Below are 16,473 nucleotides of genomic sequence, written 5' to 3' on the forward strand. Positions count from 1 at the left end.
CTAATTTCTAAGTGATCTTTTTTTTCAGATAATACATTTCTACCTTTATGGTCTTCAGTTCCAGCCAACCACCAGCCAAATTATTTGAAGGCTTGTTTCTCTTTCTGGCTTTTATTCATCATCAGACCTTAGTTTTTTTTATAGTTCTTGTGCTCTATATTCTATGTTTTGTGCAAAATCGATAAACTTTTCTTATACAACTTTAAAACTTTTGTACTTAGCTTTAACTATGTCTTCATTCTTTTTTTAAACCTCAGGAAGGACCTTGAAGTTCAACCAGTTTCGCCCAAAGGCTTTTTCAAGAACGGGTCCCCCCTTTTGTTTTGCTCCACAGCATCCCGACGTTTGTTCTTCTATGTAAAGCCTTCGGGCAAAACTGGTTGAACCTTAAGGTCCTTCCCGAGGTTTAAAAAAAGAATGAAGACATAGCTAAAGCTAAGTACAAAAGTTTTAAAGTTGTATAAGAAAAGTTTATCGATTTGCACAAAACATAGAAGATAGAGCACAAGCACTATAAAAAATCTAAGGTCTGATGATGAATAAAAGCCAGAAAGGGAAACAAGCCTTCAAATAATTTGGCTGATGGTTGGCTGGAACTGAAGACCATAGAAGTATTTAGAAATGTATTATCTGAAAAAAAAGATCACTTAGAAATTAGGCACTTTGAAGTTTACTATGTGCCATTGTGGATTGATGGTGTACTTTATGGACATACATTAATAATCCCATGCTCTTCTTCCATAGACTATAAATGAATTTTTACCTGTTTACCTGTGCCTCTTACTGGCCAAATTTTGGAAAGGGGTAATAAGAAAAATAGACTTCTTTGTGTTCTACTTTGATTTCTTCTAGAGAACCGCTGTTAAAACAAGGATCTAAAGGCCAAGCCACCCCTTTAGGTCTGAATCTCATCAAGATACACTGCCAAAATGATGCTGTCTACCAGTACCATGTGACCTTCAGGTAACTCGCCATGCTGCTGTTGGTGCTACAGTTGCATACTGCATGTTGCGCATCACCATCGCCTAGTCCTGGTGGCCTACAGTTAGTGATATTAAAATATTTTATATCCTGCAAATGTTTAAAAAGGTCTAAGCAGGTTACAATAAAAACAATGCATAAAATAGAGAATAATGCCAATTCAAACATGAAAGATAAAGGACAAGTCAATTACAGCCGAGAGCTAGAAGGCCTTGAGCATACGCAGATGTTCAAGGCCCAGTCGGAGGAGAGGCACGATCTTCGGGCACCGGCACCAGCACCTCCTGTGGCTTGGTGCTGCGTGCCACATTGGGGGGGGGTAAGCTTGCAGTTTGGGCAGGCGGGGGATGCCAGTTTGTGCGGGGGGGGGGGGCGTTCGCGAGGGGGGGCAATGCCGGTTCGCAGGGGGGGGGGGGCAGCATTTGCAGGCAGGGGAGCCATGCCAGTTTGTGGGGGGGAGATGTAGAAGCGCATCAGTGGCCTCGGGGGTGGGAGGTCTTTTGGGGATGTGGTGGGGTGGAGCAGCACCGGGGGGAGGGGGAGATGTGAGGTGGAATGAATCAAGCGAGTTTCCCTTACTTTCTATGGGGAAACTCGCTTTGATGTACGAGTAAATTGGTTTACGAGCATGCTTCTGGAACGAATTATGCTCGTAAACCAAGGTTCCACTGTATATGGTATTTGGGCTCTTCCCAGTGCATCCCAGGATGCACTGCCATGGCGCCACCATTTTGAAGAGGCAGGCCCTGAGGCAGGAGGAGTAAACATCTCTTCTGTCACTATTTCTTACAACAAAGGTATGGGGTGCGGTTTGGGGGTTCCTGGCACACAAAGAAGAGTGAGGGGGCACAGGGGAATCCCTGCATACTGTGGAGGGAGAGGAGGATCTTTGAGCTGGGGTGATGGACCAAGCCACTGGTTAACCAAGGACAATTTGTTGTGGGTTTGGGAGGATTGGGAGGTCCGCTGGAACACCAGGGATATATTGTTTTGGCCGGGGAGGGGTTCCGCTGGACCATCAGGATTTTTTTCAGCAAAGCGGTATTTGGAAGGGGTCTGCTGGATTCTCCAGGGATTTTTTTTTGTATTCAAGAGGGTCCACTGGCTCATGATTCCCTCACTTTCCTGTCAGTGCCTGAGACAATCTGCGTTCAAGTACTGACAGGAAAATAATGCTATGAGAGCTCAGATCTGCCATAAAAGTTTGCTTAGTAAAAGGTGGGTGTTCTTTGCCAAAAAAACAAAGGCAAAAACTGCAGTGATGATTTACAAGATGCCAAGTCTTTAATAAGCATTCATAAAATATAAATATAATCATAAAACAGTTTGTATCCAAAAGGATTGATGAACCTGGACCCGACGCGGTCTGTGTTTTGAAGAAACACTCCTTCCTCAGGGGTCCTATAATATTTCATACACAAAAAATCCTGATGGATAACAACTGGAATCAGTGGTCAGCCACTGAGCAAAATGTAAAAGCTCCTACACAATGCAGGACAGAAACAGAAGTGGCTGACCACTGATTCCAGTTGTATATGAAACATTATAGGACCCCTGAAGAAGGAGTGTTTCTTCAAAACACAGACCGTGTCGGGTCCGGGTTCATCAGTCCTTTTGCATACAAACTGTTTTATGATTATCCCCCTCTTTTACTAAGGTGCGCTAACCCCTGAGCAAGGGACATCGACGCCTTTGTGAAAGCTTCAGGTTTGAAAATAATAACACATGCAAAATGACACCAGCGCAAGGTTTTAAAAATTATAACCAAAATTTATTGATTTATTGTTTCTATTTTTCCATTATGAGATCAAAAGAATCCAGCATAATTGCTTAACGGTTGCGCTAATGGGAGATCGTCATAGTGGCCAAATTCTGGCCTTCTCACAACGGTCTCGGTCTCATATCTCCGGATTTTCTATTATATACTGTTAGCTCATTATGACATCAAGTTTGACAACCAATAACATTTCACCAAAGAGGTGGTCTTAAAAGTTTAGACAAAACAAAATTCCTCCACGTTTCCAAGTTAGGCAGTTTTAGAAAATTACTTTTGATTTCTGAATTAACATTATAACATTATTCAAGAGAATCTACAATTATTAACAGGGTGCTGAGAAATTCTCAGCCCTAAAGGAAAAAACTCTTCCTAAGCTGACAGGTTCAAACTGCATAGCCTTACACAGAAACCTTACTCTGGAGGAGGAGGGGGAGGGGCTGGTCTCCCCCTCTCCTTTTATGCTGACAGTCTCACACACAAAGCACAAGAGTAGTCTCTGACTTAAGCACTCCCAGATGTTGCCTCAGGATTTCTCTAGGCAAATATATTTTATGTTTTTCAAACCCTATGAGGTTCAACACAGTCACACATATTCATTTATACTTTGCTTGGCCAAGCCTCCATACATTCAATAAATCATAATTTTCATTCAAAACTACATCCAATTCAGTTTGGGGACACGCGAATCCTTCTCTACCAGTCTAAAGCAAGCACATCTGGTGTTAATTAACACCACGCTGCTGGGAGCGGGAAAAACTCAGAGAGGACAAAGAAGACAGAAAACTAGTCACTGGCCCAAGATAGTGTCCAAAGACAGGACAGATATAGTACACACAGAGAACCCAAAATGGATTCCATGTAATCATGATTTCCACCATGATTTGGCTCAACAGCAAAGTACATAAACAAATATTATTATGCTTTCCCTTATATTAATCCTTAGTATGTTTTTTCTTCTGGCCTTAGCTACATTATATTTAAATGTTTTATTCACCTGTTTTTCCGTACGCTTCTATTTGGGCGTGGTCCTTACCTGACACAGATGTTTGTATCTAACTAGAATTACCCAGAATCATACGAAAAACTGGCGCTTTTGTAGAAAAAACTCCACAAAAAAATACTGCACTATCATGGTCTGACATCCATTCCATTACCGTCCCATAACCAGCACCCCCTGCTGGCCACGAGCCACTACTCCTCACCCCGCACTATGCACCAAGAACTAACGTCAGCTCAATGCTGGCGTTAGTGTCTAGCAAGTGCGCTAAAACCACTAGCTATATTTAATAATAATAATAATAATAGTTTATTTTTATATATCGCCAAACCATCAGTTCTTGGCGGTTTGCACAATAGTAATTACATCAAGTAATTAAAATACAGATCCAAATAACAATGTCTTATAAAAGGAAATAACACAATTCAATAAAAGATACTGACTAGCAAAGTACAACCCTAATCTAATCTAATCTAATCTAAATCTTGGGTTTATATACCGCATCATCTCCACAGGTGGAGCTCGACACGGTTTACATGGTTAGGAAGCAACGGAACTCCAGTGGGTTTATAAAAGTAAGTGAGAGAGAGGTAGGTGTGATAATAATAGGGAGGGGACGGGTTACGTTTTGGAGAAGAGCCAAGTCTTCAGAAGCTTACGGAATGGTAGAAGGGGGCTCAAGTTGCGGAGGGGGGAAGGGAGACTATTCCAGAGCTGAGCGATTCTGAAGTGGAGGGAGGACCCGAGTTTACCGACGAGGGAGATACCCTTTGAGGAGGGGAAGGATAGTTTTAATTTTTGCGTGGATCTGGTGGAGAATGGATTTGAGGAATTCCAGGATAGAGGAATAAGAGGTGGAAGGATGCCGTGGAGCATCTTGAAGGTTAAGCAGGCACATTTAAAATGGACCCTGGAGATGACAGGAAGCCAGTGCAGCTTGGACAGGAGTGGAGAGGCATGGTCAAATTTGCTTTTTGAGAAGATAAGTTTGGCCGCGGTGTTCTGGATTAGTTGGAGTCTGTGGAGGCTTTTCTTTGTTAAGCTAAGGTAGATGGAATTGCAATAGTCCAATCTGGAGAGGATGATGGACTGTACGAGCATGGCAAAGTGTTTTTGGTGGAAGCAGGACCTCACTTTCCTCAGCATGTGAAGGCTGTGAAAGCATTTTTTTATCAGAGAGTTGAGGTGGTCGTTAAAGGATAGCGAGGAATCTATGGTAATGCCCAGAACTTTGCTAGAGAACTCTAGTTGTAGAGAGGTGCCTGTGGGCAGTGGGATGGAGGTGGGTAAATGATCAAGTTTGGGGCCAAGCCAAAGTAGTTTGGTTTTGGATTCATTTAGTTTCATTTGTACAGCAAGAGCCCAGGATTGAAGTTTGGTTATGCATGAAGAGATGTTTGCTGCGAGATTGGTGAGGTTTGCGTCTGTCTCGAGGAGGATCAGGATATCGTCAGCGTAAGTGTAGAGTATTTCTAGGGGGGAAAGGTGGAGGAGGTTCAGGGAGGACATATAGATGTTGAAGAGGATAGGGGATAGGGGGGAGCCTTGTGGAACTCCACATGTCGGTTTCCACGGGGAGGATGAGGTACCATTCTTGGTGACGATGTAAGAGCGAGAACGTAAGAAATTCGAGAGCCAGTCAAGGACCGTGGAGCTGATGCCTATCTCGGAGAGTAGGAGGATTAGAATGTCATGATGGACAACGTCGAAGGCTGCAGAGAGGTCGAATTGGAGTAGAACGGCAAATTTTTTGTGAGAGTGGAGTTGTTGGATCTTCGAGGTTAGGGAGGCCAGGAGGGTTTCAGTACTGAAGTTGGGTCTGAAGCCGTATTGATACGGTAGGAGGATAGAGAATCTTTCCAAGTAGGCTGAGAGTTGGGAGGAGACAATGGACTCAAGCAATTTGGTTAGGAGTGGGATGTTTGCTATAGGGCGATAATTGGATGGGATGGAGGGGTCTAGGTCAGCCTTCTTCAGTAGGGGGGTCAATGCAATGTGTCCCATTTCAGGTGAGAAGAGGCCTGATAGTAGGGCAGAATTTATGAGTTTGGTGAGAGATGAGATGGCCTGTGTGGGTATTTTCTCAAATAGATAGGATGGAAATGGATCCAAGGTGCAGTTACAGGATTTCAATTTCAGGCAGAGCTTGAGGACCTGCGATTCGGATACTTGCTCAAAGGCAGTCCAGGATCTATTGACTGGGACAGGGATGATGAGATTTGGAGTGGGATTAGGGGTGGCGAGTACTAGGGAGTTGTAGGAAACTGCGGGAGGGAAGGAGCTTCTTAAGGTGGTGACCTTACCATTGAAGAAGTTTGCTAGTAGATCGGCTGATGGGGAGGAGGGGAGTATGGAAGGGTTGGTGTTGGGGATTAGGGAGCGCCAGATATTGAACAGCATGCTGTTCTGGTTGTTTGATCTCGAGATCTTGTCACCATAAAAGTTTTTCCTAGCGCTTTTGAGTGCGTTGTTGTAAAATTTAATGTTGACTCTCCAGATTTGTTTGTCTGTGGGGGACTTAGATTTTTTCCAGATGCGTTCCAGGGATCGGCATTTTTGTTTTAGTACCCTGTGGTGTGGGAGGTACCAGGGGGCCTTACGGGGGTAGGTGACGGTTTTGGTGGAAAGCGGGGCAAGAGAGTGGTAGGTGGATTCTGAGAGAGTAATCCAGTTGTGCCAGTTGGTTGCAGAATCTGAAGGCTTAGGCTTGGATGAGAGATTGTCGAGAAATTTGGACCAGAACTGGTCACTTGAAATTTTCTTGCGGAAAGTAATGGACTTAGAGGTATGGGGTGAGGTTCCAAGGTGTGACATGAAGATGGGGAGGGAGAAGGTTCCTAGGAAGTGGTCGGACCAGGGGACGTGGTCCCAACGGATGTCATCGATCGAAGTTTTGTAATCCGTGAGATCAAGGAAGCTGATGATGTCTAGTGTGTGGCCTCTATCGTGGGTTGGAGAGGGGGCGGGGGGAGAGAAGCCAAGGGAAGAGAGGAAATTATTGAAATCCGATGCATCCTTGCTGGTGGTGTCATCGAGGTGGAGGTTGATGTCACCGATGATCAGAAGTCTTTGGAACTTAAGGAACGCGTTAGATATGGTCTCGTAAACAAGCTCGGAGGAATTGCTCCAGGGGATGGGCGGGCGATATAATGATAAGATGCCCAGTGGGTGAAGATGGAGCTCATCGTTGACTGAGGCTAACATGTATTCGAGTGAGCGATGGCTGCCTTTTTCGATAAGCTGAACATCAAAGAAGGATTTGTAGAGGAGTGCCAGACCACCTCCTTTTCGGTTTAATCTAGGAGAAAAAAGGCCTTGGTAGCCCGGGGGGCAAAGTTCGTTTTGTGTAAAGAGATCGTCTTTGGTGATCCAGGATTCTAACTTATTCAAAACAAAATATGCACAATACAGATTATTTATACTAAAATAGATAAGCAACTTTAAACCGTACTCCATAAAAATAATAAAAAATCCGCCTATCATAATAATTTTGAAATCTATTAAATATTGTATTGTTTAAATAGCTAAGTTTTAAAATCTTTCCAAAATGGATTGTAAGTGAGAGCTGGAGTAATAAGAGCATTCAAACATGAATTAATTACTCCTGCTTGAAAAGCCAGTGTCCTATCTAAAAATTTCTTAAAACAGCACGCTTTCGCTGAAGGAAAATAAAACCAATATATATACATAGATTTAAAAAATCTAAAATGAACAACAAGATAAGATGGAGCTAACACAAATAAAACTTTATAGCAAATACAACCAAATTTTAACAACACTCTAGCCTTGAACGGCAACCAGTGAAGTTTTTGATAATATGAGCTGATGTGATCATGTTTTTTTAAATTAAAAATCAAACGAATAGCTGTGTTTTGAATTAATCTTAATCGACTAGTTGTTTTTTATGAGCACCCAAATAAATAACGTTACAATAATCTAATATTGAAAGAATTGACGATTGAACCAGTATTTTAAATTATATAAAATCAAAATATTTTTTAATGGTACGCAACTTCCAAACAATAATAAATCTGACCCGACAACACGCTCACCACGTACAAGCCCGCAGGATGGACAGCAGCTAGCTTGGCTCAGAAGAGGAGAGGTCGTTCGCATGCTCGCACAGGATGGCGGTCGGCTTGGATCAGGAGCCAGGAGGCGCTGACGGACGGCAGAGGCATCAGCCGAAGCGGGAGGGCAGCCGCACTGGGATCCTGAGGGAAGGAAGCCACCATGCTGAAAGCGCTGCAGCGCCTACAGGCAGGAACCCACCCCGGGCCACCATTGCAAATTTTGGTTGTGGAACTAATCTTCTGAGTTTGCATTATGGCCTATGGGGACTTTGCTTTGATATACGAGTGCTTTGGCTTAAGAGCATGCTTCTGGAATGAATTATGCTCGTAAATCAAGGTACCACTGGCATCTTGTACATCATCACTGCAGTTTTTGCCTTTGTTTTTTGACTTGATATTTCACTGCAGTTTTGTTGGATTTTTTTTTGTGGTTGCCTTTCGGGTGTTCTTTGCCATCCATTACACGGAGTGCTCATTTTAGTACTAAGAGTAATGATCTCCTTGTAATGCATTTGCATAGGATTAGTGACTGCTACCACTATTGGTAAAACGTTTGGTGCGTTGGAGGCTGAACTGTCTCACAAGCTAGACTGACTACTACCAGCCTTACTCAAACAGTATGCTTTTGAACATTTGCCACTCTGTTTTTACTATGTGAGATTTTGAAATAACTGTTATGTGGTGTTATCAAGATGTAAATTAGTTTGGTATAGTGACTGATTAATCTTCAACAATGATTTAAGGCACCAACTTCTGTGTTGCAATCCTTGTTCTCAGCTTTCTTCCTGAATGAATCATTATGCCTATAATTTCTAGTGTGAAGTTGATAAATACAGACAAATGGGAGAAGCTTGTGACTTATGGAATTATTTCCAAACTCTCTCCTGTGTGTGCATATCTGCATACAAATGCATTTGTATCGATTTGTGTGTGTGTGAATTAGAGAATGAGACAGGGACAAATTTTCCATCCTGGCGAGTTCTTTTCCAGTCCCTGCCCCATTCCTGCAAGCTCTGTCCTCATCTGCCCAAAACACTTTAAAATCTTAAGTGTTCGAGGCTTGTGTGGTTAAGACAGAACTTACAGGCATGGGACAGGGACAGTGACAAAACTCGTGGGGATGGGATGGGGAAATTGAGTTCCTGCGGGGATGGGGACAAATTTGTCCCCGTGTCATTCTTTAGTGTGACTAGTCACCTTTTTCTGTTTGTGTCTGCCCTGATGGGAAGAGGAGAGGGATGGTTTACCATATATACTTGAATATAAAGTGAGATTTTTGAGCCCCAAAAATGTCTGGTGCTTTTATCCTTCCTTTCTAATGATACTCTGCTGCTTTCCTGCACTGCGAGTCCATCTGCAAGCGGTATATATTCCAGGAGAATACAATATACTCACAGACTCTCTAAGCAGGAAACTCAACCCTCTCGAGTGGACTCTCCATTCTTCTATCCTGCAGCAAATATTCCTTCGCTGAGGAACTCCCTCAGTGGATCTCTTTATGTCCCAGGAAAATGCTAAATGTAGCATGTTTTGCTCTCTTTGTCCAACTCCTCAAGAAATAGCAAGGGATACTTTCTCCATGCATTGGGGACACAACTTTCTTTATGCCTTCCCACCATTCCCTCTGATTTCCAAGGTACTTCAGAAAGTTGCCAAAGACAATGCTCACATCATCCTCATTGCTCCTCATTGGCCCAGGTAAATCTGATATCCACTCCTGCTGGATCTTCCAGATCAGGGCTGCCCAATTCTGGTCCTCGAGATCTATGGGCAGGCCAGGTTTTCAGGATATCCACAATGAATATGCATGAGAGAGATTTGCCTGCACTGCTTTCTTGGTATACAAATCTCTCTCATGCATGATCATTGTGGATGTCCTGAAAACCTGGCCTGCCTATAGATCTCGATGACCGGAATTGGACAGCCTTGCTTTAGATGCTCCCCCAATTCCGCTGGGAGACCATCCTTCTCTTCTGTCTCAGCAGAACGGGCAGTTATTGCATCCCAATCTCCGCAGTCTGACTGACATCCTGGAAATTGAAACTTCAGTCCTAACACATCTGCCACTTTCTCAACCGGTGAAGACAGTCCTTCTGGCAGCAAGGCATCCTTCTACCAGGAAGTCCTATCAAGCTAAATGGAAATATTTTTCTATCTGGGCACACGACCCCCACAGAATCCTCTTCATTGTCCAGTTGGCTATATTTTATGATATCTTCTACATTTGTCAAATTCTGGTCTCAAATCAAACTGTCAAATTTCATCTAGCCAGCTATCTTGGCCTACCATACTTATGTGGGAAGTAAACCAATTTCACATCACCCTCTCATTCCTTGTTTCATAAAGAGATCTCACTAATCTTAGGCTTCCACTGCGAGACCCTCCTCCAGCGAGGGACCTAAATTTAATTTTAGATCAATAAATGCAGGCCCCTTTTGAGCCATTCGGATCTACTTCTCTTACATTCCTTACATGGAAGTCAGTCTTTCTCACAGCTTTAACTTCAGCCAGAAGAGTTAGTGAACTGATCACATATTAGCCTTATCTCCAATTTCACATATTATCCTTGTCTCCAATTTTTTCCTAATAGAGTACAATTACGAACTCATCCCAAATTCCTTCCTAAAGTTGTCTTGGACTTTCATCTGAATTAAACTATAAGCCATTGCTGGAGAGGAATGAAGATGAGGAAAAACAGAGCAATCTCGCCACACATTAGACTGCAGAAGAGCATTACTTTTTTTACCTCAAGGCAACTGCTCAGTCATGTCAGACAAACCAGCTATTCATTTCCTACAATCCAGCTACCCAAGGAAAACCGCATCAAAAAGAGCCCTCTCCTCTTAGATAGAACAATGCATCAATTTCTGCTACACAAGAGCACACCTGAAACCTCCAAATTCAATTGGGGCTCATAAAGTACAAGCTACTTTTCCTCAGTAGTGAATTTAAAATCCATTTCTATTCAAGATATTTGCAAGCCTGCAACTTGGTCCTCGGTGCATACTTTTACAAAGCACTACTGCCTGGATCAGAGCTTAGCATAAGATGTACATTTTGGACAATTAGTCTTACGGAACTTGCTAGCACTGTGACTGTTTTTTGACACCACACATCTCCAGTGCATCCTGGGAGGGCCTAAGGCTCTGTTTGGTTTAGGCATCTAAGGCCTCTCCCTTAGAAGGAGCCTTAGGTGCCTAGTCCAGTCAGAGCCTTATGCCCCTCCCTGGTGCAACCCATGATGAACAGGAAAGGGCAAAGCCTACCATTTTGAAGAAGCAGCCTGCCCGCCGGAGGGAGTAGGCATCCCTCCCGCTAGCCTTCATTTTAAGGTATGGGGGAAGGGGGATGGGATGGAGTAGGTATCCTTCTTGCCGTCCTTCAATTTAAAGGTACAGTGGGCTGTCGGAAGGCTGTTGGATGGAGGGACCCTGGCAGCAGGAGGAAGCAGGCATCCCTCCTGCCGATCTTGTACAGAATGTGTGTGTAACATATCCCTCTGCTGCTCTCCCTACCGGTCAATCAACTGAGCCGGCAGGACTCGGGGAGACTTGCGGCTCAGTTGATCGGGGCAGGGAGAGGAGCTGTGCTTCGTGATTGCTCTTCAGAGCAAGCACCAGGCACAATTCCTCCTGCTCTTTACTGACAATTCTCCGCACAAATAGCGTGCATATAATTTACATGGTATTATGCTGAGAATCACACGTAAAATATAAAATTCACCCCCCGCTACGTCCACTACATCAACTCACTGGATTTTACTGGTGAGTTTGGGGAATCTGGCCCTAGCTGTCACTGTAAATAGCACCCATTAAGAAAGTTATATCATTCAATAGAAAAAGAAAAAAAAATAAGATTTTGCAGTTCATTCACTAGATATCATGATAAGATTTCCAAGAATTTTGAAAATAAATCTACATCTGAATCATTATGAGCCATCTCAGCAGGGATAGGGTTATGACAGTGGGGAAGGAGTATGAATAGTGAGAAGAGCAAGCCAAGCAAATTCATGGAATTATTTTCAGTCTTTCTGTCAGTGGTGTAGTGAGGCTAGGAGACACTTGGCTGTGGTGCCCCCCCCATGCCCTCCTCTCTGCCCCTCCTTCCCCCGCCACACTTACGCCCTTCCTTCTTACCCCCATACCTCTTTAAATCTTTGCCAGCATGAGCAGCTTTGCCAACCTGCTGTTCATGCTGATTTTCCCTCTGATGTCACTTCCTGGCCCTGTGATCTGGAAGTGATTTCAGAGGGAGCCAGGCTGTAGGTCAAGTAGTTGCTTGCGCTGGTGAGGATTTTAAAGAGGTACAGAGGTGGGGAAGGGAGAGTGTGAATGTGGCATGGGGAGACAAAGAGGTGCTGACAGCGCCTGGAGCCGTCCCCTCCCCCGTCCTCCCGCCATCGCTCTGAGGAGCATTCCAATAATTTATCTACCTATTTAAAAAAGTAGCAAGCATGTTGAAACAAGTCTGTGCATGTTGACGTGTCTCAAGGTTACTCACGCACAGTTGCAGCTCAGTGCGAGTCTAACATTCCAAGAGATAGGATGTCCGGAGAGTCCTCATGCGAATCAAGTAAGAAGCTGCTAGATTTGGAGCACCGTTCAGTGATAAAATTTCTCACAAAAGAAGGGAAAATGCCAAAGGAGATCCATGAACGCCTGACTGCAGTTTATAGTGAGTCTGCCCCATCATCCTTCAAAGTAAAATTTTGGAGCAAGCAGTTTAAGTGGGGTAGAGTGTCCATTAAAAATGACCCTTTCACTGGACAGCCTGTGGAAACAACTTTCACAGAAATGTGCATGAAAGTCGATATAATTTTGTCAGACGAATTAAGGCTTTCTGAATAGTTAAAACAATGGGCATCTCGGCAGGCACAGTTTGAAAAATAATTCATGAAAAGTTGGGCAAGTCCAAGGTTAGTGCAAGATGTGTTCCAAGAATGCTGACGCCAAGTCAGAAGACCTCAAGGCTCCAGTACTGTCAGGAGAACTTGGAGATGCTCCGTGAAGACCAAGTGAATTTTTTTCATGGTTTGGTGACTGAAGGATGAGATTTGGGACTATCACAGAGATCCTGAGTTTAAAATGGAGTCAATGCAGTAGAAGCACCAAGTCATCCCCCACTCCAAAAAAAGTTCAAGACAGAAAAATCTGAAGGCGAAGTCATGGCAACTGCCTTTTGGGATGATGAATGACTTTTGCTTGTGGGTTTCAACAGCTGAATCATCCACCCTACAGTCCTGATCTGGCTCCCTCAGATTATTTCCTATTTCGAGTTTTGAAAAAATCTCTTGGTGAATAGCAGTTTTTAAGTGATGAAGACGTCAAGGAAGCTGTGACTTCCTGGTTTGAAGGTCAAACAGAAAAATTCTTTTCAAAGGGGTTAAAATCATTGCAGGAAAAGTGGATAAAGTATATGGAGCTATCAGGGGACTATATCGAAAAATAAAACAAAAATATCTTGAAAACTCTCTTCTGTTCTACTGAGGTAGATAAATTATTGAATGCCTTTCGTACCTGCCACTGTAATCCTCTGTTTATTCCACATGTTTTTCTTCCACCACTTTTTTTGCCTCATGCATTTTTCCCAGTGTTACTAGCTATTGTACACATGCCACCCTTGAACCTGTGACCTTCAGTTTAGGAGGCAGCCACCTTCAGAAGAAGCTATTCTGCCTCCACTTAACACTGTGTTGAAGTGTTTGCTTAACACAGAGATTAGACTTCTTTTTTGCAAATGCTAGCACACTGAATCTTATGTTGTGAAGTGACATTAGACAGGATGGTATAAATAGTGCAGTGTGTTGGTGGGGGGAAGAACAGGATTTTAGTATAATGACAATCATTGCTTCTTTTTGTCCTGCAGCCCAAATGTGGAATGCAAGAGTATGAGGTTTGGGATGATGAAAGAGCATAGGTCAGTGACTGGTGATGTCACTGCATTTGATGGATCAATCCTTTACCTTCCAATCAAGCTGGAGCAGGTACAGTAAAGCCCACAAAACAGCACTAAGATAATGTTGTGCCTGGAGTCGCTGCAACAGGTGTAATGCCTCTTTCCCCAGCAGTGGGATAATGCAGCGTTGGGGAGAAGTCTCTCCCTGACAATACTGCAAGCAAATCTATGTCCCGCCCACAGGATGTTGCATCATAGAAATGGAATGTGGCAGAGGAAAAGCCCTGCGGCCACCCAGAGCAGCTTTAGCATTGTCTCTGTTGTAACTGTGGCAGCATGTAGTGGGCTTGTGGCGGACGGGAGAAGCTGGAGGAGGCCAGACTCACATAGTCATATTGGGGTCTGAAATTCAGGCAGCCCCTACCATTGGGCAGCCCTGGGCATTTTGCCAGGCTTGCTTATTGGTAGCTATGCCCCTGAATGGAACAGGTAGATGTGAATCACTTCATTACTCTTTTCAAAAGTACAGTAAAACCTTGGATTGCAAGTAACTTGGTTTGCAAGCGTTTTGCAAGACAAGCAAAACATTTTATTAAATTTTAACTTTATATACAAGCAATGTCTTGCAATACAAGTACATACAGTATACACATATCACAACTGAGCCGATGGTTGTTCTGTCTCTGACACTGCAAGAGTGTAGTGACTGTTCTAAACGAGCCAAGTCTTGCAATACGAGTACATACAGTATATATGCATCACACTATCACAACTGAGCCGATGGTTCTTCTCTCTCTGCCGCTGCGGGAGTGTAGTGACTGTTCTAAATGAGCGTGGTCTTGAAATACAAGTACATAGAGTATTTTGTATTAAAGTTTTTGGGTTGTGGAACGAATCATCTGAGTTTCCATTATTTCTTATGGGGAAATTTGCTTTGATATATGAGTGCTTTGGATTACAAGCATGCTTCTGGAACGAATTATGCAGGTAAACCAAGGTTTGACTATACTAGGACTGGGGGACATGCAATGAAGCTACTAAGTAGTAAATTTATGACACTCTTTTGGAAGATCTATCAACCTTGTAGAAAATTAAGATCCGAAGGAGGGATGAGGCTGATTTCTGTGAAGTAAGACAGTGTTCATTATGTAATATCTAGAGCATCTATGCTTTCTATAGCTGGGGGTGAAGCTTTGGAACTCCCTCCCTCTCTGGAACCCTGAGGATTTGTATGGATCATGTGCAATTTTTAAAAATGCTGAAAACACAATTATTTGTTGACGTTTTTTTATGATATAGCAATGAAGAATGATTCAGTATTAGTATATATTGAATAAAACCTGACTGATTTTTACTCTCGCCCTTACATAGAATGTTGTGATTAGGTCTGGAACATGAAGGGGCTTAATCTTGAATTTATTTATGAATAGATTTTATTAGATGATATTGTAGTAGAAATTTGTTATAATGATAACATTTATAATGTATTGTATGATTGAATATTATGTATGCTTTGTCTATACATTTTAATAATAAATAAATAAATACTCTTTGGGAAAGGTCTGGATGATCTTATGACCAGCGTGCAGGATCACAAGCCAAGTCTTTACCAATCAACAGACCTCGAGTCCCTAGGGGATCAGGTCACAGTAATTTTCAGGCCTCCAGCCGATATCACCAGTTCTAGGGAGTGCCTTCAGGCCAGAGATCCTTTCAATGCTCCAGACAAAGATTTTGGAGGGACCTGGTGCCCCCAGTCTTCAGGATCCTGCTCTGCCACAACTCCCAAGAAGCAGTTATGAGGTCTGACAATTCTGAAGAATTCTGTATAATATGTTTATAGTCTCTACAGTGGTACTACCTGAGCTGCTGTGATGCTTCTGTTGGCTGTGCCTTGTTCATTGAGTGTTCAAGTGTTATGTTTAAGCAGAACTGTTGATTTGTTTGGGAAATTTCCCATTCATGTTCTTACTTCACATAATTTTGATTGAGCTCTTGCATGCTTGGGTACTAACTACAGGTGGTAGTATAGTTCCCGGTGAAATAGGAGGATCACAGAAAAAAATCTGGAGTGGATTCCTTCTACATATGGCTCGCAGCCTTGGGGGAGATAATCCACTTTTCCAGAATGACATATGTATCTAGTGGAAAAGATATTATCAAGGTAAGGACTTAATCTTTTTTATTGCAGGTTCAGTATCAACTTAGGAGTTAGTAATTAGTTTGAAATATCTGTCAAAAAAACAAGTTTAAAAATGACTAATTTATTTGCATACAGAGGAGGAATGTCACCGAGGCTCTGATGTTCTAAAGCTTGCCATGGAAGTACAGCCAGTCTTAACTTGAAAAGTAGTTCAGCCTCTGATGCACAAAAGGGTTCTGGGGGGGAGGGGGTGGCTTTTACCGTTCACAGTAGCAGACACTGAGCATCCAATGCGAAAGCATTACAAGGAGCTCATAGATATTAAAATGAACATTCCTTGTATTGCACAACAGGGAACACCCACCTGTTACCGTGCAAAATTTTCCAGCAGGTCTGGAGCTGTTGGTAGTTTGAATAGGAGTTGTTAGTGCTTGTTTTTATGTACATGTGTGTCCCGCGCCTAACAGCTGTATCCTGAGCATAGGCATGGGACACGTGCACACAAAACATGCACAACAGCTGCATCCAAAGGGTACAAACCCCCCAAAATAAAAAAAAGACTTGCTCCTTGACCATGGACCTGCACACATGAGCTATGTCTTTGCGC

At 43.0% G+C, this 16,473-nt stretch overlaps 1 protein-coding gene across 8 annotated transcripts in view; it reads left to right on the forward strand.

Moving 5' to 3' along the window:
* The window catches only part of PIWIL2 (piwi like RNA-mediated gene silencing 2), a 318,267-nt gene that overhangs the window by 95,970 nt on the left and 205,824 nt on the right, over positions 1–16,473 (forward strand). For all 8 annotated transcript variants that reach the window (XM_033950153.1, XM_033950155.1, XM_033950154.1 and 5 more), the window contains 2 exons: positions 853–963; positions 13,694–13,811. In XM_033950153.1, the coding sequence (XP_033806044.1) occupies positions 853–963; positions 13,694–13,811 (229 nt within the window). The remainder of the gene's footprint in view (positions 1–852; positions 964–13,693; positions 13,812–16,473) is intronic.

Source organism: Geotrypetes seraphini, chromosome 6 (genome assembly GCF_902459505.1).
Source record: "Geotrypetes seraphini chromosome 6, aGeoSer1.1, whole genome shotgun sequence".
NCBI lineage: Eukaryota > Metazoa > Chordata > Amphibia > Gymnophiona > Dermophiidae > Geotrypetes > Geotrypetes seraphini.